A 26776-nucleotide genomic window follows, 5' to 3' on the forward strand; every position below is an offset into this window, starting at 1 on the left:
CATTTGCCTCGTTTTGAACTTAGAAAAGCAATAATCAAGACTAGAATGATAACTGGAACATATATACTTCAGGCAGATCAACATAAATTCACTCCTTATACAGTAGATCCAACTTGCCAATTATGTAAAACTGCCAATGAAGACATAACTCATTTCCTGACAACATGTCCCATACTCAGTACTATGAGAGAAAAATATTTCCTTGATATAAGAAAAGAGATCACTGATAAAATCACTCCAGCAAAATGGAACTGCACCTTCATGAGCAAAACTGCAATAGTACAATTGCTAATAGACTGTTCAAAATACAAGGAGTTGTTTGATAGCTGTGAAAAATTCATGGAAAACATTGAAAACAAAACTAGAAACATGCTATTTCAAATGCACATAGAGAGACTAAAAAAATTTTAGACAACAAATAGAAACACATAATGTGCATATATATATATAGTTATATAAAGATACATATATCATAAAGTGGAAGAACTGACAACCAAATGAGAACAATGATTATCATAAGTAACATATATATAGTACCAACACAGAGTCTGTCATTTAATTTAATAATAATTGTAAGAATCTTAAATATTTAAAGATCACTCCTATCCTCAACAGCCTTATACATCTATTATATGGTGCTTATCATTTATATAACCTTTTAAAATCTATTGATGGTGACAAAACAAGTTTTTATAACTTTTTAAAGATTTTAATATACAATTGATCATGAAGTACATATAACATTCCACTGAGAAAATCTGCCTTTTTAGATTTTATTAAATTCTTACATCTTAAACTATTATTATTTTAATACATAGATCTTATTAAATGAAACCTCCTTTTAATGTACATTTTATGCATATTAAAAAGCAAATTCAAATGAAACCTTATTATAAAAAAAAAATAATTTTAAGTTAAGGGAAAACTCCATATATATATTTGGAGGTGCTCCTAATTAAAGGAGGCTTATACCAAGAAGAAGAAGTAAAGGTGTAAATTGCAAAAAGAAGTTAAAAAATGCAACATTTGGAAACTCTCCAGTTTTATGTAAGAGGATAAAAAAAGTGACACTTTCCTGTGCTCTAAACACATTACTTATTAGTGAATAAACACCTTTTGAGTATTTGACACTGGTCAATCAGTGACTTTGAAGTTTTTATTACTGTCAAAACATAAATCCGATATATTATCTTCTGCCTTTGATACAATGAATAGAAATCGAATTAAATCAACAAATAGTGTTTTAATAACCACACCAATATAATTATGTTTTCTAGAAATATTCACTTTAATGACTCTATCACGGATAAATTTAAAACTGAACACTTTGAATAGAATAAAAAATATCTTTGAGAATTCTTCACTTCTTCCTATGTAATAGTACTGTCCTGGCAAATTTGTTTTTATTTTATAGTTTTATTTTTAATGATTTAGTCCTAATTATCATTTCAAAAAAGAGCCAGATAAGTTAATAAATATACCATTTTATTTATGATTAAAAATAATGTTTATTTCTGCCATTTATAAAACATGTAGCATATTAAGCTAATGTCCAGCTGATAATTCAAACGGAGTAGGCTACTGTCCTGGCAGATTTTTTGTCGTTAATGAATTAAATGCCCATATCATTTTATATTTTCTCAAAGCTTATGTTCTAAACTTTTAAATGAACTAACATTTGTTTACCAGAAATTTTTTTTGAAGAAGATATTATTAAACTTTATATTTTGATTTTGAACAAATTCAACAAAATTTCTAACATAAAATTCTTCTGTCCTGGCAGATTTTTTTACCTTTAAAAGACGAAAAAAATCTTTCTAATCATACAAAAATATTATGCCAGACAGTTGTACTGTCGAAAATATAACAATTATAGGTAAACTCTTCTCGACAATTTCAGCCATTTGTTTCTTAGGCAGCAACCATTTGATTTTCTGGGGGGGGCTATGGTTTTTTTTTCTGTGCAAACTTTTTTTTTCGCCTTCGGCGAAGAACAATCTATTTTTTTAGCGACAAACCGAAGACAATTTTTTTCTTTCAATTTTAGCATTACATATAGTGGCAGCTGAGGGTGAAACAAACAATTTTTTTTACTCAGGGTCCAAAACAAATTATTTTTTTCACCAAAACCAGGAAACAAACTTTTTTTTCCAAAAAAAACCATAGCCCCCCCCAGAAAATCAAATGGTTGCTGCCTTAAAATTTAGCGGAGTAGGCTACTGTCCTGGCAGATTTTTTTGGTGTTAATGACATAAAAGTTCATATAATTTTATATTTTCATAAAGCTTATATTCTAAACTTTCCATTGAACTAACATTTGTTTACCAGACATTTATTTTGAAGAAGTTATTTAACTTTGTATTTGTATTTGGAATAATTTCAACAAAATTTCTAACGTGAAAGGCTACTGTCCTGGCAGATTTTTTTACCTTTAAAAGCTGAAAAAAATATTAAATTATAGATTTTTAGAATGATTATTTCATAATCTTTATAATCGTACAAAAATATTATGCCAGACAGTTGTTTTGGGAAAAATATTTCAATTATAAGTAAACTTTTCTCGGCAATTTCAGCCATTTTTTTCATAAAATTAAACTGTCCTGGCAGATTTTTTTTAACTTAGTTATTATTTATTTTTATATTTTTTGCAAATAACATAAGTAAATACCATGTTCTTTATTATGCAATTTAAATTTTAACAATATGTTGAGTAAAACAAAAGTTACAGATAAAAACGTATCGAAAATAACTGTCCTGGTTTTATCTGTCCTGTTAATAGACCTTCCCTGTTTTTTACTGAGTTACAAGAAAGATTTTATTTTCTGGATTTGTAAAAATTGAATTACAGCAAACAAGACTTATATGTATTTATTTATCATGAATATTACATAAAGATATCATTTACCAAAATCTGTATACAATGGTAAATATGTTACAATAAAAGTAGTGCTATTTTTCATAAAAAATCCGGAAAAATAACTTTTCCGTCCATGGTAGGTTCTAATTTTACAATTCCATTTGCTTTGTCCTTCCCGCGAAACATCTGCAACAATGCGTCAAAATAGACCCAAGAAAAGACAAAAAGACAAACAAAAACATGAAGATAATCAAACAGATGCATCTCAGGCAGATAGAGAGATGTTCCTTCAGGCCTTTGAAAGTATATAATATTGTTTAACGTAATTGTTTTGTGTAAAATGCTGATTTTTATTGTCTCGTGCAAATCTCCGGTATCTGTCACTCTTTGTTTCCTGTTTTATTTTAATATTTATGATATCATCAAAAACGATTTGCTCGGTTCATGCTCTTATTTAACAGAATCGGTAAATCCACAGTTTCTGTTTCATCCCTCTATTGTTCTTTTCAAATTATCTCCCTTTGAGTTTGTATGTATGTACTGGTAAATGCCTCAGATATCCGAAGAACCCCTCGAAAGCTGCGAGGGTACAGTGGCATCCATGTACACTCTCTAACGGGATTAATGGAGATGTGTCACTAACGTATGTTTATACGACAATTATTTTTACAAGGACTATCAATCCCCACCCAACACAAAGGGAGTGCTAGGACACCGGGCAGTCTGTTATTATGGTGGAGGAAGCCGAAGTACTCTGAGAGAACTACCGTGCCACCCGGTGGAAACAGACAAACCAGAGAGATATCAGAAGATTGATCTCCAGGTCAAAGTAAGGAACAACTTTGACCAACCGAGGCCCCCAAAGTACCCATTCTAGTTCAAACTCCGGTCTGGGTACCAGAGATGTGTGTGAGAGGGTGAAAATTACCCTTCTGATGTGCTGATATTTTTAGCACCCTGAGTGAGAATCGAACTCGGGACCTTCAGCACTGTAGCCATCGGTCTTAACCACTAGACCACGAACTCATATTGAGTGCTACTTAATTTCCACATTAAAACATTTTCCTTATTGGGCCAATATTGCTATTAGTAATCTGCTACACTTGAATTATACACCTTATCATTATTTGATCACAATAGTTAACAGTAAAATTTGACGTCAATAAATAGGTAATACATGTATCTGACACCACAATGTCAAAGGTGATTGTTGACTGTTATTTGGATATTTTGCTTTTGTCCGCCATTACTGGATATCACACAGGTTCCCATAAATTTTTGACTTCATAAAACAAAAAATCTGACACCACAATGGAAAAGGGATTGTTGTATGCATCAAAAGTTCAATTGTATTGATGTCATACTACAATCTCTTTGCCGAGTGGTGTCAGACATTTTCTAATATGATATCAACATTTTATGATAACCTTTGTAGTGTATATATATTATATGTGGAAATGGCAAAAAAAAATAGTGATTAGGTGCATTGAAGAGGCCCCTAAATAAAAGTGTGTACTAGTTCAGTGAAAATGGACGTCACACTAAACTCCGAAATAAATAAAAGAAACTAAATTTAAAAATCATACAAGACTAATAAAGGCCATAGGCTCCTGCAGAGCTCCAGATAAGCTGCGTATTTGCATGATCACACAATAAAAATAGTTAAAAACCCAATGCAATTGCCCATTGCAGGGTTCAATAACCCAAACAATTCAAACGAAAACCCAATTATATGCCAAAACCATGAGTACTCAACGCTTTTATTCGCTATTGTTTGCGTTATTTACCCTTATCTGTTTACAGTCGTCGAGTAAATCTATTTTTATAATATTTATAATTGGAAATGTCCTTTCGTTCTAAAAATAGAGCCCTGCATCAAGTAGCTGAAATGGGTCCCTGTTGGAATTTTCCGTTGCTCAAAAAGAACACGTGTTTATGATAAAATTGAGAATGGAAATTTTTCTGCGTTTATCCGATTGGCGTGTGTCATGGTGTCATATTTTTTTTCGAATTGCTCGAGATTTATCATAACATGCAATGAATTAAAACGAAAGTTAATGTCGGGTAAAAATATTGAATAGAAGCATGTTTTTGAATAGCTGAGGGAAAGTTATGATGATAACAAGACTCGGCTAGTGTTTTAAGGGAAGCGTCCATCGAACGCACAGGCTAGTTTGGGTACCTTAACGAGAACATTGCCAAGAAACACGGAATCAGTTGGAAAAAGTGAAAGGCCATATTTTGAATCAATTATGACGTGATATGTAGTTGGAAAGCATCGTAAACCAAAAGTTCTAATAAGGGACAACTTAACACAGAGAAAATACAAAACTGACAGAACCTTTGAAACGGGACACAAATTAAACGTACAATTGCTCGTCAGTAAATAAAACAGTTAGCATATACACAAAGAAAGAAACATATTTAAGATGGAAAAACATCTGGGGTTGATCATGTTGATATTGCTTAAATATTCAAAATTGTGTTGATGTAAAAGCCCAATTCATTAAAGAGCTTGGTGGTGAAAAACACAATTTGATATTTGCTTGAGGGGTGAATTGGAATTGATAATGCTATTAAAAAACTTTATCACCCAATTACATAAGAAAATGGTGGGTAAAAACCCCAATTTCTGAATTCTTATCTGGAGCTCTGCTCCTGACTTGGGACAAGTGCAAAAAGGCCACCAACGTAGCCAGAAAATACAGCAATAATAAAAATTATACAAGACTAACAAAGGCCAGAGGCTTCTGACTTGGGATTGATGCAAACATATGATGGGGTTAAACATGTTTTGTTAGATCTCAACCCACCCCTATACCTCTAGCCAATGTAGAAAAAAGAAACACGGCAATACGCACAGAAAAAATTACGTTTAAAAGAAGTCTGAGTCGGTTGTCAGAATAGGTTACAAAAGAAACTGAACAAAATGACAATGATACATAAATGAACAAAGGGCTACTAGCAGTTACTGACATGCTAGCTCCAGACCTTAATTAAGCTGATTGAATGATTATGTCTTCATCATATGAAAATCAAGTACAATTCCTGTTAGGGGTCTAGTGTCATACCATCATAAAATATAACATGAGATGAACATTACCCGTATCATGCCAATAAACTGGTTTTAGAATAAATGTGTTTATTTCCGATGCAAAGACCCTATGAGTGAATCCATATTAATACCAAAATATGCAATCCTTAATGACTTGACAACACTGAGTATTGTACCTATATCCTTTCCAATTAAGTCAAGTGCATTTAACTGATTTTAATCAATTAAATGTTAAAGTATAAATTGATTTTTTCAGAGCCAACACAGATATACAGATATTTGAGGAACAGACATTTAGTTGCTGTAAGTATAACATCTAATCATGAAGTTGGATAATATAGAAAAACAGTGTATTGGTCAGAAATTTTAAAGAGTTTTTGGGATACGATTGCTTTCAAGCAATCTGTAGACTTATACCGGTGGCTCAGAGCAATTTCCCTCACGTCAATCGTTTTATTCTAAACATTAAGGAGCATCTCAGATTCTTATGATTGTCTTGCTTTAAAAGGTAAAAACAAACAAAGGGATTGAACTTAATCAACTTTCCTATAATGTTCTTTTCATAATCTTCATGTTTGATAATTCTCTTGACTTCGATGCGTGTTTTTAACAACACGGAAAATCAGAATTAAGCAGTATTTATATTTAGTGTAGTTATAAATTTAGAAACACGTCAGAGGGAATTCCCAGTTTTGATAAAATGCGAGAGTTCTCTGAATACCGATAAATCTATTTCTATCATATAAGAACTGAAGTGGAGTTTTTCTTATATGTTACCATTATGAAACTGATATTTGAGATCGTACTTCCATAAAGAAATTGAGAACCATCTAGGTCGTTTAATAAGCATTTAATATATCTTGCCCCAGGGTTTGATTTGGAAATTATGCGCATGCATATAGTTTTCTTGACTTTAAGGGGTTTTAAATTGAATGGTTGCTCTGGATTCCCCACTCAATTAATTTATAACTCATGGGATCTTTTCTATGTATGTCTGCTATCGAGGGTTATTGTTGTTGCATAATTTTAAATCATATGCATCATTTAGATTAAAATAAATATATTCCACATCGTAAAACACCCCTTCAGGCGAAATGGAGTCTTCCATATTATCGTTTCGAGTTGTCTCCCTTCCGGCAGTAACTTCCGTGAATTCTGAATATAAACAAGACGTCGAGTATTAGCTCGTTCTGTCAATAAATGTCGTATTATATTAAAACCGAATGCAATTTAAACCGATAAATGTGTACGGAAAGGAGCCATGATGACTGACCCAAAGGAAATTAAATATTTAAAGAGTGAGGAATGGGGTTTCTCCTAGAATTAACGTAGGAAAATAGGTGATAAGATACAAATTGAAATCTACATCTACATCATACGACGATCCATCAGCACATTGATGACTATACATCGGCGCATCGCTAACAGACACTTCATAAAATATAATAACCAATGAGTGAAATAAAATACCTTCTCTGACATCTCTCACTCTGAGTCAGTCAGTGACTGCTGTGGAAAGTAAACTTGGTATTGATAGTACAAAAATAAAACACAATAGACCTAATTACATTGTTCATACACTTTGATCCGGGTTTGGCTATTTTGTAACTATTTTACATGTCTGTTTGTCATTTGAATTAGTTTTGAAAATAATATTATCCAGCTACATGCATACGTGTGTCAATGAAACAATGGCAATCGTATCCCTCAGAGCAATCTGCTCATTGATTATATATATGATTTTCAACAATTTATAAATATTTCAAGCTTTGATTCTACAATTCGACATGTACATATTTTTATTACTGATAAATCTTTACATTTTTCATTGTTCATTTCAGCCACTATTTTTACAAAGAACATTATGTTATATGAAACACAGACGATCAAGAGACAATTCAAAAAGGTAAAATAAATCTCAATAAATTGATCTTTAAAATGTTTACAATTTCATAAAATGTATTAAAAAAAGTCAGTGTTTTATTTCTCATGGAATTTTCAGGAGGATAAATTTTACTGACTATAAGATTTTAAATGTCTGTATCCTGTATTATTTTGTTGCCCTTCCAGATGTTTTTATAAGCCCGTTTACAGGAGGTATTATGATATACCGTTGACCGTATGTCCCTCCAACATCAACATGTCGGACATTAAACTCGAAAACTCTTTAACCAATATGCATGAAACTTTGGTGAATTGTTTCTATCTATTGAAGTGAGCTCCCTTTCGTCTTTTTTTAATTTCCTAATACTGTTTCCGAGTGTTGGGGTTTGATTCATTAAAAAGGGGGGATTTTCCAGTTTTCAGACAATAACTCAAAAAAAATTAACCAATTTGCAAGAAACTTTGGTGAATTGTTTATTTGTATTGACATGATCTCCCTTTAGATTTTTATAAAGCAGTCAGGTCGGTAAGGACCATATTTGGCCCCGATTATAAAGGTCAATGTTATAGGACAAGAAAAGTTTTAAATTGACTTAAAGATATATGAGAAAGATAAATATAACTGTTTTTGTCAAAGTTTAATTCTTAAATGTTGATTTTTACATCCCAAAAAGCTCAAGATATGAGATTGTGGTAAAATTTGATTGGATTTCAACCAAATTTAGGACTGTCAGGAAACATAGAAGGCATGCGTTGACAAACTATATATTCAAATAGGACATGTGAAATTTCTTCACAAACATTATTTTAAAAGATCTTTGTTGTCAACAAATGCACTCTATGTTTCCTGTTTAATAATCTATGAAAATTTACCCATTTTCATTGATTTTTTTGAAGAAAAGTAAAACTTGTGACGTCATAATAAAACGCATAATTGTAATTTTCAACAAAATGGCTCATTTCCTATCTTATCGGACAATAACTCAAAAATAGTTTCAGCATTTTTTATGAAATTTTTGTAAATTGTTTATATCTATTATTGTAAGCTCCCTTTTGATTTTTATGAATTTTAGATTTTACGTTTCCGAGTTAAGATTTTATTCATAAAAAAGGGGTGATTTTCAAGTTTTTGGACAATATCCTTAAAGTACTTAAAGCAGTTTTCGTTAAACTTTGATGACTGATTTATATTTATTTAAGATAACCTCCCTTTAGTTTTTATTATGCCCCATTTTTGGGCATTATGTTTTCTGGTCTGTGCGTCCGTTTGTCTGTCCTTTTGTCTGTCCTGCTTCAGGTTAAAGTTTTTGGTCAAGGTAGTTTTTGATGAAGTTGAAGTCCAATCAACTGGAAACTTAGTACACATGTACCCTATGATATGATCTTTCTAATTTTATTGCCAAATTAGAGATTTTATCCCATTTTTACGGTCCACTGAACATAGAAAATGATAGTGTGGATGGGGCATCCGTGTACTTGGGACACATTCTTGATTATAAATTTCTGATATAATATTGAGACGTTATTGAACTTTATTGAAGAAGTGATAGGCATATCATGCACTCATGGCGCATCTGTTTATTCTCTTAGTACACAAAATTAATATGCCAGATGTCAAGGTCAATACAAAAAAAATACAAAGTCATGTACAATGAATTTATAGTGTAAGACATTTTGTGTCTAAAAGTTTGTAGTTCAAGAAAAGAGAGGCAAAAGATGCCAGAGGGACATTCACAGGGCTCACGCTACCAGGCGACTTGGACGAAGAAGTCGCTTTCTCGATTGTCACTTCGCTTTCCCCGACCCCCAAAAGCGAAAACAAGTCGCCCTGTTCTTGACGATACTCACTTTCAGTCGCTTCCGTCATCGGACATTTTCAATTTTTACCAAGTTGATGAAACATCAATTTTTTATTGATAATTAAAGAAATTTAGACCTAAACGATTGATTATCTTAAGAAAAGAGGTTGAAGCATTGTCTTTGCAGTGTGTAGCAGGTTATTTGATAAAAATACAACTTTTTATCACTTCGTGCATTTCCGCAAGTTCCGGTGGTTGTTACTCAAAAACGTACATCAACCTAAATTTCGGCGGCAAAATAAGTTTGTTACTTCATTTAAACGTGATAAAAGGTGCCTCCAGTAAATGTTCAATCCATTTATTGCATTAAAAACGTCATGTTCCTTTCCAAATAACTTGTTAAACATCGTTTATTTTTGTAAATTTTCTTACATTCGTCCGCCATTGACCGATTTCTAAACTACGGATCTGAACCAGACCAGCTGTGACCGAAAAATTACGTATTCCACATGCATTAAGAGACTTTTGGTTACATCTCATTGATTGGTGTATATAATTCCCTATATTTTTTATGGATTGTTTCAAAGTTGCTTAACTCTGAGACTATTAATTATATTATGGCCCAGCTTAATAACTTTTATATTTTTTTATGAGAAACACTGAATTTCATACACAAGATAGATTTGAATTAAATTGTAATTGATATATTATAATTTCTTTACATTTTTTAAAATAAAAATTTTTTTTTTAGTGCTAGATATAAATATTTAGGTTGTAGTTTCTCAAAACCTTAGTTAAACTTAAATAACTTTCAATTTGAAATGTTACTTTAATTGTATACTCAGATATGAATTGAATAATATAAAAAAAACATTATTTACATATGACCCTTTATACTATAGTAAAATCCAAACATTGTAGCGCACCGTGCGAATGAGCTCTTCTCTTTCAAATCTCACCACTTCTCCCTATCAGTTTCAAAAAGAGAAGTCACTTCTCCCTATAATTCTGAAGTAGTGTGAGCCCTGCATTCAAACTCATAAAAAACTGACTACGCCATGGCTAACAAAGATCAGACTTTTCAATATACTGCTATAGATTTCCAAAAAAATTCTCAAATTAAAAGGAAGTAAAACATATGTTGCTAAAATAAAGTTTAACTTTACTTGCACGACTGTGTTGGCTTGTTATTTCTTTTATAACTTTGGAACAAATTTAGTTTATTTTATATCAATTTTGAAAACATTAATTTTTTATTACCATTCAGGAATTAAATCCTTGGAAAGATGAAAAATAGACACAGAAGGACAAACCAACCTTAAGACACCTTCTAAATATATAAAACCAGGTTTGCTGTATTTTTAACAGCTAATTTTTGGTTACAAGTTGATTTGAACAATTTTAATCTTCTGTTTCAAGATAAAAAAACATTAGTAGTCTCTAACCTATAATTTGTTTGGTTCTTAATTTCAGGAAGAATTTTAAATCTAGTTCTTTACTGTCAACTGTAGAACAGAAACTGACAAAGACATTGTGCCAAGAAAAGTAAGTCTTTTGTTACACATGATTATATTGAAGACAGATTAAGGTGGTACCAAATACCTTTATTAAAATTAACTTGTCTTGTTTAATTTATCATAAAATTTTGACAAAAAATATGAAAATTTCAAAATATTTGAACCACACGCTTTATCGGACATATAGCAGTTTGACAAACACTAATTTTGATCAATGAGACGCTTTATATTTTTTCTTATAAAATGTTCACCTGAATTTTACAGAGTTATCTCCCTGTAGTGTTATGTACCACCTTAAGTTTTTCTTTCATTAGTGGAGAGGGTGAGTTTTCCTTTGTAGTGCATCTAATTGTATATGGTGAAGATAATCCATAGTTTTTATCATCCAAAGTTTTTCTTAAACTGATAGGTTGTTCAGACCTATTCTGAGAATTTCATATTTCAAAATTGATTGAAACTAATTGGATCAAAACACAGTTTATTAATTTGTTTTTAAGGTATTTAGGGGTTAATTTCAATCAGACAGTAATCCTTAAAAAAATCCGAGTAAAAGAAGATGTGAAGAAGACATCAATGAAACCAACAACAAAACAAAAAGCCTAGAAGACATCTATAAATAGACATACTGTTAACAACCAGTAATGTGCTATGTATACATTCAGGTTTAGAAAAGAAAACAAAATGAATTCACAAACTGACTTGGGTAATAAAGCTTGGATGCAATATTTATGTTTTTATTTTGAATAAAAAATGATAAAGAGACACAAACATGCAATTAAACTATTGTACAAATTGTTTAATGAATATTAATTTTTTTTTAAATCATTTCCATCTGACACCACAACCAGAATGATGTGATGTAAAAATAAGAAGATGTGGTTAAAATTGCCAATGAGACAATTATCCACCAGACACCAAACGACACCGAGTCTATTTTCTGTCAGGATGTTTAACTCATTGACTATTTATAACTTTTTTATATTCAATATTTCAGAGCCAAATCACACTTTCTAAACCTGACCTTCAATGGATTTTTCTCACAGAGTGGTATGTTTAAAATTGATATATACATGTTTTCTGATTGTAACAAAAACACTTTACAACTTTGTACTCTCGTCTCATATGCCATAAAATGTGGCTTTGATGAAATGAAAATATAAATGAGATCCATTAAAACTATAAAAAAAAAATTTACACACACACCAACTGTCGCCAGTACATATATATATATATATATAGGAAAGATCGGTCAGACCAAAAAAAAAATAAAAAAATAATTTAAAGTTATTTCCCTTTTTTTTTCTTTTTTGACATGGAGACCGATTAATATAAGGAAAACCTTGTTTCTGAATCCCTTTGTATTAATGTACAGTAGTACATGATTTTTAAATAGAATATTTATGAAGTACAGTATAACATAATTATGCCATGTCTTTGTTTTTTTGTCCATCACGGTCATATGTCAGTTTTATTCTTTAACACATTTGTTTTATCCATTGTAGCCTTGAACTGTGAAGAGGCTGAAGTTGAAGCTAAATTACTCAAAATATGTCATAAAAAGAGGAAGGTAGGAGAAATATTTGTTTGTAGACTTATCATTCAATAGACAGCTTGCAATTGAAAATTAAATGAAATAACAAAGTCAGAACACCTTTAAGGGCATACGATACAGTTACAGGGGAGGTAATGACGTTGCTAACGTAAAATGTTATTTTCGCGACGTCAAACTGTGACATATGGGGAAAAGATGTATTTTTCGACTGATTTTTAGCATTCAAACTGATTTAATTTGAAAACGAGTTCATGGACCCCTATTTTTCAAAACAGCAATTTGTTTCATTTTGCAGGGAGATTATGTGATCCAAATTTTATAAAACTGTAAATAGAGGATTTTTTTAAATTTTGATAAACATGCAGTAAAAAATGACGTTTTTTCCTCAATTCATAAACATTTGATAAATATGAGTTATTTCTGAATAAAAAATTGCATATTTTTTTAGGATACTTATAAAATACAGAAATTACAGATTATTTAACAAAAAATAATTTGTGTTTATCTTTTATAACAAAAAAGTTATGTCTTTCTTTCGAAAAAGAAATTACGGCCACAAATCTGAATTTTGAGCAAATATACAAAATTTCGACCTAATTTTACTCAAAAAGTAGCACATGAAGGTATATTTTTTATTACATATTTGATTTAATCAGGTAAAAAATAGCCTATATGCAATTTTCATGAACTTGTAAATACAGGATCAAAACTGTATCGTATGCCCTTAAAAGACTACATATTCCACTCTTGTATTATAGTATGCAATCTACAATTTGTTTGCTTCCTTGGAGGGTTAAAGTGAATTGAGAATGCTAGAATAATTATTACCTCCTATTTTCCTTGAATTACAATTTGAATTTGAGAAAGTTACCATATCAGTAACCCATGGCTCTCAAAAATATTAACAAATTGTCGGTGATATGTGGACAAAATGTTTTCACCAAATGATAAGTAAATTAAAAATTATTCCTGTTGCACCAACTTTTTCAAATGTCACAGAGGAGTCATTTGATATCACCAATATTACCTCAACCTTTTATTATTATCTTTTAACACCAGGATGTATCCTCTCCAGTATTACAGACCAGGATATCTCCAATATTACCTTAACCTTTTATTATTTTCTTTTAACACAGGATGTATCCTCTCCAGTATTACAGACCAGCCTTGGTAAACTGACCATTCCAGTAAACCCTGACGCAGACGAGTCATTATCAAAGACGTCCACCATATCAGTACCTCAGCATCATTTCTCTCACAGCAGTGGACATTCATTTACATTACTTCTCTCAGTCAAATTATTACCCAACATTACAAATGGTTTACATAATGGTGATATATCAGATGAAGGTCAGTATATCATTAATTGTCGGCATGAAGTACTAGGGCTTTGCAAGAATCCAGAGGTAACTGGTATGATGAATCACAACTTTACCTCAGCATACATTAAGATGTGAAAGATTACTTCTCATATAGCACAAATTAAATTTACAATACGGAAGGGAAAAAGTTAAACCTATCAAACTTAAATTTTGAAACCTTAATATGTTTTAATAACATCTGTAAAAATGTTCTAGCTTTTGAATCAAGCCACCGTACATTTCCAAGTTTACAATATGGACAGGAAGAATAGAAGAAAAGGCTAAAATTGTCCTCTACTTGTAATGTATTTCGCATTTTGATCCAATAAAAGTCAGCTGGCATTTAATACAACAACTATGCATTACATAAATACAGTAAATTGCTAGACTGAAATGTTATATTATTTTAAAATGAGTACTTAATGTTTATTACAGATGAACCTCCATCCAAGAAACAAAAGAATGGGTTTGATACAGAGTTAGATATCTACGAATCAGATCTCGTCATCTATGACAGACAGAGAAGGTGTCAGTTAAGTGACGGGATGTACGAGGTCGTATTACATCAGATCCATACTGACCATGGGAAGGAGGCTACATGGGAATCGGTCATGGATGGAAAAGTAAGCTAAGGAGCAACTCATAACCATTTATTCCATTAATAGGAAAAGTATAGTTTTGCAATCTTTTTTCTTCAAAATGTTGCTTGGACTGGGATGAAAGTTATTAATTAAATGAATAAGTTAATGAGACTCTGCCAATATAGTTTTCCTTTATCTTTCCTTAGCTACAGTTAGGTTTATTCCACTCTTTCTTTGTTACCATTTTAGAGAACTCTTTTAGAAAAAAAGATATCTTAATCAACTTTCGATGTATATTTTTTGATAAACCTTGGGTAAAAAATGAAATTTGTAAAGAAAGATTTTCTCATTGCATATAATTTCTGAGAGTGGTATATTTCAAAATTGCAGCCAGACAGGGGAAGAAACTCTACATTGGAACATGTATACATCAATGCTATCAAGGGAAGTAATTCAATTGTCAACTTGATTTTTTCGCAGAATTTTAAATTGCTGACAACAAAAAGACTTGATAATTTTGTTTTCTGTGAAGGGGGAAAGCATTCTAACAGTTTCAATTGTTTAATCCATTATTTTTGTTTTTCAGTCACTACAACCATTTGAAGTTTTTAGCAGATGTCCAACTTTAGAGTTTCATATACATTGGACAGACAAAACAGGTTCATCTGATCCTGTCTCAGGGACACCCATTCCATTTACAGAACAGTATTCCAGTCCAACTCCAGACTCAGGTAATGATATATCCAATTACGAACCAGTATTAATGTCTTATCCAAGATTTGAAACCAATCAGCCAAGGACAAGGTCATACCAGTCGGATTTAGAAATAAATTATTCAAGTTTCATACTGCATGTAAACAAAAAACCTAGACCAACAGGTCATTATAAGCATTTCTCCTTTACACAGGGGATGTTAGTTTGCTGGCGAACGTGTCTTTTCTTGGATCAGTATGTCAAAGCTAGAGCTCTTATAAATGGACTGAAATATTGGTAACAGAAGAATTGTTTAAGGTTACTGACGTATGAACCATAGCCCAGATCTTTGCCAATCTTTTGTGTCTATAGACAAAGCACAACTACTAGTTAACATGATGTTGATTGTGGATAGTCTTGAATACACAAGATAGTTCTTCGTACATGCACTAAATCACTGAGATTGTATCAAATATTAATTTGTAGTTACTTTTAAAAGTTAAACATCATCAGGAATCATAAATAAGAACATTAAGGATGTATTCTTCTGACTTTTCAGTCTCGTTCAGTCTCGTTGAAATCTAGTTCTTGAATTATTTCCAAAACATGTGATACAAGTGGAAAATATCAATGAATTTTAAAAATATTATAATCAAACATAACTCTGTGAAAAAATTGTGTATTTACAATGAATGGTTTTGAGTAATCCAGTTTTCAAATTTTACGACCAATCAAGTCTATATTTTTTAAGCCCAAATTTTGAGAAAATGGGTGAGGGATACAAAAAATGGTTTTTCAAGAATCATGTACATCCCATATCATTTTGGTCTTTTCAAATTTCTTAGATATGTATTTGTTTCAATCATTTATAACAAAAAAGTTGAAACAATATGAATTTCGTTCTTAAAACTGAGAAAAATCATAAAAATACCAATTTGACAGCATGGTAAATTGTACACAAAAAAGCGTCAAAATATGATAAAACTTTGTTATACTAACACCTACCTATAGTTTTTTTAAGTAAAATTCATTCAGATTGGTCCACTTCATCTTTATAGAAAGTATGAAAAAAACTTTAATTGTGGAACTGTGATTTTTTTCACGATAATAGCCCAAAAATAGGTAAAAATCGATGAAAAATGGGAAAATCATCAAAATTGGGCATTTTCAAAGGGCCGTAGCAAAAAAAGAACTGCATCACCATATGATTTTTTCTTCACCAACTGTTTTGTTACAGTCTTATAAACCCAAAAAACAGGTTATGAAAAAAAGTTTAATTATAGAAATTTTTGGCTCCTCAGAGGTGTACATCCTTAATAGTGTTGTGAAAGAAAAAAAACAGTTGGATATTTAAAAACTGTTTATTTTTTGTTTGCAGGGAATAATGAGATTAAAGAGACCAATCAAACTACACCAAAGAAAACTCAGCGTATTTATTATCAATTTTTATACAATAACAACACGAGGCAGCAGACAGATCCACGGGACGATATGAAATGTCCTTGGTGTTCTCTGAACTGTGTCCATTTATACAGCCTATTAAAACATCTACGATTATCACATGCTAGATTTAATTTTATATATGTTGTAAGTATGTATATGTATTAAATGATTTCAATTTCTTTCAGTTTTATTGTCGAGCCTGCAACTTTTGTTGCAGAAAGCTCGACATAGGGATAGTGATCCGGCGGCGGCGGTGTTAGCTTACTACTTAAAAGCTTTATGTTTTAGAAGGTGGAAGACCTGGATGCCTTATACTTTGTATATAGATGCCTCATGTTACGAAGTTTCCGTCAGTCACATGTCCAATGTCCTTGACATCATTTTCATGGTTCAGTGACCACTTGAAAAAAAAGTTCAGATTTTTTGTAATGTTGAATTCTCTCTTATTATAAGTAATAGGATAACTATATTTGATATGTGCGTACCTTGAAAGGTCCTCATGTCTGTCAGACAGTTTTCACTTGACCTCCACCTCATTTCATGGATCAGTGAACAAGGTTAAGTTTTGGTGGTCAAGTCCATATCTCAGATACTACAAGCAATAGGGCTAGTATATTCGGTGTATGGAAGGACTGTAAGGTGTACATGTCCAACTGGCAGGTGTCATCTGACCTTGACCTCATTTTCATGGTTCAGTGGTTATAGTTAAATTTTTGTGTTTTGGTCTGTTTTTCTCATACTATATGCAATAGGTCTACTATATTTATTGTATGGAATGATTGTAAGGTGTATCTATCTAGCGGGGAGATGTCATGTGACCTTGACCTCATTTTCATGGTTCAGTGGTCATCGATATTTGGTGTATGGAAATATTGTATGATCTTTATGTCAGTCGCGCAGGTTTTATTTGACCGTGACTTCGTTTTCACGGTTCATTGCACATTTTTAAGTTTTTGTGTTTTGGTCTATTTTTCTTAAACTATAAGTAATAGGTCAACTATATATGTTGTATAGAAGCATTGTTAGCTGTACATGTCTGCCTGGCATGGTTCATCTGACCTTGACCTCATTTTCAAGGTTCATTGGTCTTTGTTTAGTTATCTTGGTTAATGTTAAGTTTATGTGACAGTTGTATTAAAGCTTAGCTTTATACTTAGGACTATCAACATAATATCAATGATTAGTATAGAAGGCGAGACATTTCAGCGTGTGCACTCTTGTTTTAAAACAGAGTACTTTCAAAGGAAAATGAAATAAGGAATGAATTAAGGAATAGTTAAAATGCAACAACAGAATGCTTATAACTTTATAGAATGGAGTAAACAAAATTATTGAGATGTTATAAAATGCCCCTATAAATGTACAAATATTTTACAATTAATGTAGGGGCAATCTATAATGCTTAAATGATGATAGGCCAAAAAAATAGCATGCTGTCATCAATTTATGTACAAGTTATGAAATAGTATAACTAAAAAAAATAAGAAATTGGAATTCCTTTTTAGTTTTTACTTAATGCACCAATGCTCATCTTTGTATTGTGTAAAACTGAAATATTCTGTCCTGTTACAGGTTCATCCTAAAGGTGCCAGAATAGATGTCTCTATAAATGATCAGTATGATGGATCTTATGTAGGAAATCCTCAGGATTTACATAGCCATGTAGGATATGCTTTTTGTAGGAGAGGTCCCGTTAGAAGAACTCCTATCACTCATGTAATAGTGTATAGGTACGTTTATAAGATTAATAGGCTATTTGTAATTATCTCTCTTTTCCAATGGACTTGTAAATCCATGTTCTCTAAACAAAAGAAAATTGAAACCCCATGAACTTGAATTTCTTTACTTGCATAAGTATTAATTATTTGTTGTTTTTTTTTCACATAAAAAGTGCAAACAGAAAATGTTTTTTAATTTGAATCTTAATTATCAATGTTGTTTAATCTTGAGACTGTAGCTGATTGCTGATGGCAAGAAAAATTAAAGAAATCTATTACTGATCATTATTTTGTATGCCTTTGATATTATAACTTTGATCGATTTCAGACCAAAAAGACCTCCTCATTCTCTAGTAGAATTTATGGAACCAGAATGTGAGAATCAAGTAAACCGACAAATAACACAGGGTCATAATAGGTAGGTACATAGAAATAACAGGTTTTGTTAACGAGTGGCTGGCATTAAAAAAAATGTTTTGAAATTTATATTGAATGGTTTGGTGTTGGTTTTTTTTTTCAAAATGTATATTGAAGGTGTATTGTGAATTTCACCTTGGTAACTTGTTAAATCTGATCCATTTGACTGATTACATGTAGTGTTTGGTTAACAAATTCACAGTAATACATTAATCTGAATGTTGTACGAGTATCACAGATATATTTCAGTTGTAGGTAGTTATCACTCAGTTTGATTTGGTAGAAAATATCAAATATTTCACTTGCACACACCTATTCGTATATATACACAAATTATTGAGAAATAAAGAACTTGCATCGAAAAGTCATCAGCACAAACTCTTGTAGTTATGAAACTTGAATAAAGAATTTTTTTTCATACTCTTTTTTAACAATATGTGCATTATTTGTTATTTTGTATAAAAACTTGAGAAATATTTTTTTCTATTAGTTTGCAAAGTTGATTAAAAAAGCAGATCTGTAATTTCCAATAATTATATGGCTTTTTATGCCCCTGCCACTAAATGGACAGGGCATAAAATGTTGCCCATATCCATCATTTTGAATTCAAACAATTGTTCAGTCTTTTATCTTTATACCTGCAGATATTGATCTGATTTTTGATATGTTAGTGTATAATGATAACTTATGAGTCCACTTTGCTGTTGGCTCACATTAGTTAGTGTTGACTTACTTTTAGTAGATTATGAGACTAAAACTTGAAAATTCATACTCATACTTGTCTACTTTGTGTAATGCCTGCAGATCTAGTGCAAATTTTTGATCTCTAAAATTTCATATTGTTTTGTTCCTGATGATTGAATTATGACAAATTTCACCCCTTTGACTTGTCCTGGCTTCTTTTAATTCCTGCACACCATTTTGGAACATCAGTGTATAATGATGACTTTCAAATTGTTTATTGTCCTACTTATGCAAGAAGGGTGCAGTTCCTGCTATAAACACAGTGTTTTTATATGCCATTCATCTCTGGAAAAGTTCTTCAAATTATATTTAATAACTCAATGCAGTAAATCTTGGTTTAGCCCAGAAATATGAATTTACCACAACTGCAATTTGTTCTGTTGGGATATCAAATTTGGTGATAAATGTACAATAAAAACAAATTTATTATTAGAGGCCCTGTAGGGAATAGCAAATTTTTAAAAGGCTTGTGCATTTCTTGAAGAATGTGCACATTTTCTAAACGTGAATGTTATAACATAAGAAATGTTTACTTTTAATAGAAAAACCACTTTCCAAGATAAGTGGAATACACCGTTATGATTCTATATACCAGTCTGGCTGTTACTGGTGTATATATAGTTGTCATAACATGTAGACTGTCTAGCCACAGTCAATATAAAGAAGAAGATTTGATTAGATCTTAAGGTAAAGTATATTGTTAGCCTTATGTAAAAGATTATTGAAGGTTCAGTCTGAATCTATAATGACATGTCAATAGTTGAGATATTTTACGTAGAATATTAAAAGAAAAAAAATGCTTTAACTTAATGTGTAATTTGTGTATGCTTCAGGTTATATTTCCATCTGGGTACCTGTCAGCCAGTGAAACCATCCGAGATTGATATGGAAGATGAAATAACTCCTCAGTGGTTACGACAAAAAACTGTAAACGTAAGTATATAAATAACTCCTCAGTGGTTACGACAAAAAACTGTAAACGTAAGTATATAAATAACTCCTCAGTGGTTGAGACAAAAAACTGTAAACGTAAGTATATAAATAACTCCTCAGTGGTTACAACAAAAAACTGTGAATGTAAGTATGTCAGTAGGTAGGGTGAAAAATATCTAGTATTCCAGCTAATAATACAAAGATAAAAAAAAGGGCATAAAAATCAGTATGCATATGCTAATTACGCCCTAGCCGTAACAGAATGTGCATTAAATTTTACCCTTGTCAGTCTGTAAATCCGTCTGTACATACCAAAATTGGTTTCTGTTCTCTAACTTTACTTTGCCTTAACCAAAGGTTATGAAACTTATACACAATTCTTATTACCACAAAACACAAATCAAGTTTGAACACAAATCAAGTTTTTGGTGGCGTCACCTTTACCGTTTTAGAGTTATGTCCCTTTAAAAAATAAAAAAAATAGCTAGATTTTCCATTTCCTTTTACTTTAATTTGGCTCCACCAAATGTTATGAAACTTATACACAATGCTTATTACTGAAAAACACAGATCAAGTCCAAATTTCTGTGGCTTCACTTTCAAGGTTCTAGAGTTATGCCACTTTACAAATGAATAAAACATGAGTTTTGGTGCTTGTTCTTTAATTAAAGTTTGCCTCAACTTAATGTCATGAAACATATATGCAATGCCTATTACCACAAAACTTGGATCAAGAACAAATTTGGGTAGAATCACTTTAACAGTTCTTGAGTTATGTCCCTTTATAACATTATAAGCAAGCAGGGGCATCATATGTGTCCCTAGGACACATTTCCCATTTATTGTTTAGTTGAGAATGATGACAAATGGATATTCTAAGTCAGTCTTTAATTCTTGTTAAGAAGAAGATCTGGTAACACAAGTATTTTGAATCTTTAAATTAAATTGCTTGTTGCCTTCATCTTTTGTAAAGGAGCTGTTGAATTAGTTAAAGAAATTATAGAGAAATTTCTGATCCTACAAACTAACTAGTCCAGCTTCTCACGTATCTTGAACAAAAATTATAGGGAAAAAAGTCAGAAGACAATAAGTGGACAATACAAAAATCATGTCAAAGACAAACAGACAATATAACAGATAGAACAAGAATGTGTCCTCAGTACACGAATGCCCCACTCGCACTATCATTTTCCATGTTTAGTGGACCGTGAAATTGGGGTAAAAACTCTAATTTGGCATTAAAATTAGAAAGATCATATCATAGGGAACATGTGTACTAAGTTTGAGGTCGATTGGACTTCAACTTCATCAAAAACTACCTTGACCAAAAACTTTAACCTGGAGCGGGACGGACGGACGGACAGACGAACGGACGCACAGACCAGAAAACATAATGCCCCTCTACTATCGTAGGTGGGGCATAAAAATGAAGAACCCTACACTTAAAAGTAACCAGACCAGCATTTGACAGAATTAAAATCATGAAAAATCATAATAACTTGCTTTGTTGCACACCTTTTAAGATTTCCTTGTAAATCAGATCCTGTTTTGATGGTAAATATTATATAGATGATAGATGAATTATACTATGTACAGTGTATTGATGTTAAATATTATGTATATATTTTGTAGATGATTGACGAATTTACTGATGTGAATGAAGGAGAAAAAGAATTGATGAAGTTGTGGAATCTTCATGTTATGAAAAACAAGTATGATAATATAATCAATTCTCATTACCACAAAACACAGATCAAGTTTGAATTTGGGTGGCGTCACTTTTACTGTTCTACAGTTATGTCCCTTTACAAGTGGAAAAAATTACCTGTTGGTTTCATCAGAACAAACTCAGCTGTCTCATGGTTGCTTCAAGTGAAGGGTTGTGGGGTCAATTTCTTGCTGGGGCAAACCATTTAGACTTGATAATTGGTATCCGCATTTTTGCGCCTGTCCCAAGTCAGGAGCCTCTGGCCTTTGTTAGTCTTGTATTATTTTAATTTTAGTTTCTTGTGTACAATTTGGAAATTAGTATGGCGTTCATTATCACTGGACTAGTATATATTTGTTTAGGGGCCAGCTGAAGGACGCCTCTGGGTGCGGGAATTTCTCGCTACATTGAAGACCTGTTGGTGACCCTCTGCTGTTGTTTTTTATTTGGTCGGGTTGTTGTCTCTTTGACACATTCCCCATTTCCATTCTCAATTTTATTTGCTGCTTCTCTGCTAAGGCCAGACTTTTTATTTTATTTAATTGTTTAACGAGAAAATTTGTAAAAAATTAGGGTCGAGGGGGCGAAATAAAAAAAAAAATAAAAGTGCAAAATTGGTCCAGTCGACACTAAAAATAAAAATAAAACCATTATAAGTGACTTTTTTTTTTTTTTTTTTTAATTATCAAAATACAAGAACAATGAAATGAGAACAGACCAGTATATTAACCCAGAGAAATATAAATACATATAGTTTATATATGTCTCTGGTTAACCCTTCTATTAATATAAACATAAAAACTATGTTTTGATTCTGTATTTCCACTAATATAGATCCATGGCACCACTCAATATATCAACCTCGCTGCATATACACTATATATGTATATACCAGTCACCCAGTCGGGAACCTCTTAGTGTATGCAGAGACATATATATATACACATGTGTATATATGTCTCTGGTGTAATAGTCCCAGAGTTGAGCAACTTTAACCTATAAATTGAAACAATGCTTATACATGGAAATATATACATTAATCAAGAAGATCTAACCAAAAGTATGTTAATGCGTGTGGAATGCGTAATTTTCCCTTTTGGGATCAATTTTTGTCTGTCAGCAGTGCCATTCATGCGTCTGTAGTCATTATCGCAAGAATCCGGATTTCGGTCATAGCGGGTCTGTTTCCGATGAAATCCCGATTCCGATCCGTAGTTCTACAAATTTAAATGTCGGACGAAAAAAAATTTACAAAAATAAACGATGCTTGATACGCTATTTGGAAAGGAATATGACGTTTCTAATGCAATACATGGATGACAAGTTTACTTTAGGCTAACTTCATCAAGTTCTGATGAAGTAATAACTGATTTTGCCGAAAGTTAGACTGATTTGATGTACGCTCTCGTGTAACAAGTATGAAAAGTATGCCACCAGCTGAAACATCTTTTAGAAGAAAATATATCGTTTATGCCTTGAATTTCTTTACTTTTAAATGAAAATTGCTGTTTCATTGACTTGGTAAAAATGAAATATTACCGATAACGAAATTGACTGAAAGCGAGTATCGTGAACAACACATTTTATTTTTTTCTGAGGATTTCAGTCGGCGGGAAAAATAATAATAAAAGTAAGAAGCACTACTTTTATTTTTATTCCAAAATGGGGAAAGGTGGAGTCGGCGGATCTCGTTAAACAGATAATAAAAAAAGTCTGGCCTAAACATGCAGCATGAAGGAGTAAGGCCTAAGACTGATTGGCTCAGAGTCAGAATAATGTGTCCAATTAGCATTTTACTTAGTGTTAAATAGCAAGTTTAAAAATCTAGCTGGTGTATCACTGATACAAAGCAGGGTTAATATTCATATTGCATTAGCATGCTACATCTTTTATATAAATTTAATTTGACAGTAAAATGATTCCATGTAAATCTCTAAAATAAGATACTCATTTGTAATTTTTTATGGATATAGAAGAAAATTATTTTTAGTGGATACTTGATTTAATAGCTTTAAAAAAACTCTTCCTACATGCTAGAAGGAATTTTGTATTTCATTGGTACACTTCAATTTACCCATGGAGTCCATGATGATTAATACCCAATGCATATTTTCATGTCCCACTCAGGCGCATTCTGTTTTTCAGTCTGTTCGTTCATCCCTTTGTCTGTCGGTCCCACTTCAGGTTAAAGTTTTTGGTCAAGGAAGTGTTTGATGAAATTGAAGTCCAATCAACTTGAACTTAGGACACATGTTCCCTACGATATGATCTTTCTAATTTTAATGCCAATTAGAATTTTAACCCCAATTTCATGGTCTAATGAACATAGAAAATAATAGTGTGAGTGATCATCGGTGTACTATAGACACATTCTTGCTAATGAGTTATATAAAGCACTAAAAGGCTTTAAAACTAAGAATAAATTAAAAACGAATATTTGTTACTGTTATTCAGATTTCAGCTGAAAAAGATAAATATATCAACGGATGGAAGAAATATATAGGTACTCTAAATCTAAGACTTGTTGGTGGCAGTTTGTAATCTAAATGATAAAACATGATATATTAAGTTGTATTTGAGACTACCATTTTACCCTTATAACAGCTATACACGAACATGTAATATTTCATCCTTATTTTAGGAATTTAAGAGTTGATGATTATCAATTATTAATTGTGTATATATATATATATAAGCGATTTCAGATTATAATATTTGATATATTTTGTATATTTCAGCTATATAAGTGATTGTCAGATTGTGACCGCTGCCTTGGAGTTTGTTACACTACACGGCCAGGAAATCTTACAGAAAAATCTCTACCAAAACTTTATACTACACATGGTCAATCTGTTTGACTTTAGTCTGATCAAACCTGAAGAAGTTCAGAAAATATTGACTAAACTAGAGGAAATCAAAATGAGCATGTCATAATGTCAGATGTCATTTCATATTTATATCTTAACTGTTATCTTGTTAAACAGTTATTTTATGTTCAATGAATTTTGTAATTAGTTAAGATTTAAAGATGGCTTGTTTTGGAGTTCAAAATAGACTGAAATTGGCTCCTAATTTCTTCAAATTTAGAATTTGATCCTCTGCCATGTTAGTTGTGCCTGTATTTATTTCTATTGTATGCATATTAAAGCTTTGTAGTTGTGGATGTATTTAAAGTAACCATAATGGTTTAAAATAACGCACCTGACATAGGTCAGCTAAAAAATGTACTCTCTATCTATTTGCTTTTACATATTTTTGTATTGTGAAGAAACCTTCCTTCTCTGACGGCAATATCATGATATTATTGAACTTAAAGCATCATCAAAAATTAGTTTGGTTTTATAGTTTTGTATGTCAGTTTACCACTACATTTATATTTGTGATTCTTCAATCTCTTAAAAAATTTAGATACTTATTTATAGTTTTCTCCAAAAAATATCAGGAATTATGAAAAGTTTTAAAATATATGAAGTTCAATCATTATATTAGCATCATAATCTCAGGATGAATTATGCTCAATACATATTTTGCCTTAAGTTCCCCATGGATAATTGTGTTCATTAGGAATGGAAAATAGGTTTGTCTGAAGATATTCCAGGGAGACAACTTGTTTTGATAAAAACATTATTTACATGAAGAAATTGCATTATATATATTTTCCTTAGAACATTTTCTGCTTTGTCTGTATCAAGCATGGAAGAAGATTGTCTCATATGTATTTGTTTAAAAAGTTCCATTTTTCAGAAACTTTTTTAAGCATATCAAGGATATTTAAACGCAACTCGTAACATTTAAAAGAACAAGTGTTTTAGTCCTTCATGCAAATAATGCTATTCAAGTTGAAATAATTTTGATTAAAAAAACAAAATTCAGTCAAGTATGTAGTACAGTATGATAAAAGATCTTAATGTCATTGTATTATTAGTATTTATGTTGGTCAGTGTATTTAACATGACTTCTTTGGAGGAAAAATTTCAGCAGACTCACCCAATTCTTTTCTTGTCATGAAATGCATGAAATATTTGCCACTGGACTTTAAGCATCCAATATTCAATCTCTATTCTTTTCAGGGTCAGATTCACATAAAGGTGTACATCTAACACAAACAAATCAATAATTAAATTGTGCAATAATTTTAATAAAACAGTGTTCTGAAATGTCTTCACACAGAAAGTGGAATGTCATGTGTGATACAGGTTACCTTTTCTTATCCTGGATTATTAGGGTAAATTAGTCTTACAACTTATTTTGAATACATGTCAGCCATATTGTTCCATAAATTTTTAAATTGTGATATGTATGTATGTGCAGCTGAATAATTGTAATAAAAGTAATGTTTTGTGTTAAATGACTTTGTGTACTGTAGTCTATCCTTTGGACCAATGAGAATGATACATTCAAGCTAACAGTATAAAATTAGCTGTGAGCTGATTTCCAATGAGATAACTTTCCAACAGAAACCAAATAAGAACAGAAAGACCATCAGCAATGAGCAAAGCACTTTACCTCATAGC

The 26776-nt window shown here is 31.5% G+C and overlaps 1 protein-coding gene across 1 annotated transcript; it reads left to right on the forward strand.

The window, feature by feature from the left end:
• Positions 1 to 3001: 3001 nt before the first annotated feature.
• On the forward strand, positions 3002 to 26610 carry LOC143046332 (polycomb protein suz12-B-like). Its single transcript, XM_076219439.1, has 15 exons — positions 3002 to 3160; positions 6169 to 6215; positions 7754 to 7818; positions 11069 to 11140; positions 12107 to 12159; positions 12615 to 12679; positions 13801 to 14014; positions 14461 to 14648; positions 15193 to 15337; positions 16678 to 16886; positions 18315 to 18472; positions 18789 to 18878; positions 20455 to 20554; positions 22187 to 22266; positions 25001 to 26610. Exons 1-15 carry the CDS (start codon positions 3052 to 3054, stop codon positions 25194 to 25196), a joined length of 1791 nt encoding a protein of 596 aa, XP_076075554.1. The 5' UTR covers positions 3002 to 3051; the 3' UTR covers positions 25197 to 26610.
• Positions 26611 to 26776: the final 166 nt, after the last annotated feature.

This window comes from Mytilus galloprovincialis, chromosome 9 (assembly GCF_965363235.1).
Source record: "Mytilus galloprovincialis chromosome 9, xbMytGall1.hap1.1, whole genome shotgun sequence".
Classification (NCBI taxonomy): Eukaryota; Metazoa; Mollusca; class Bivalvia; order Mytilida; family Mytilidae; genus Mytilus; species Mytilus galloprovincialis.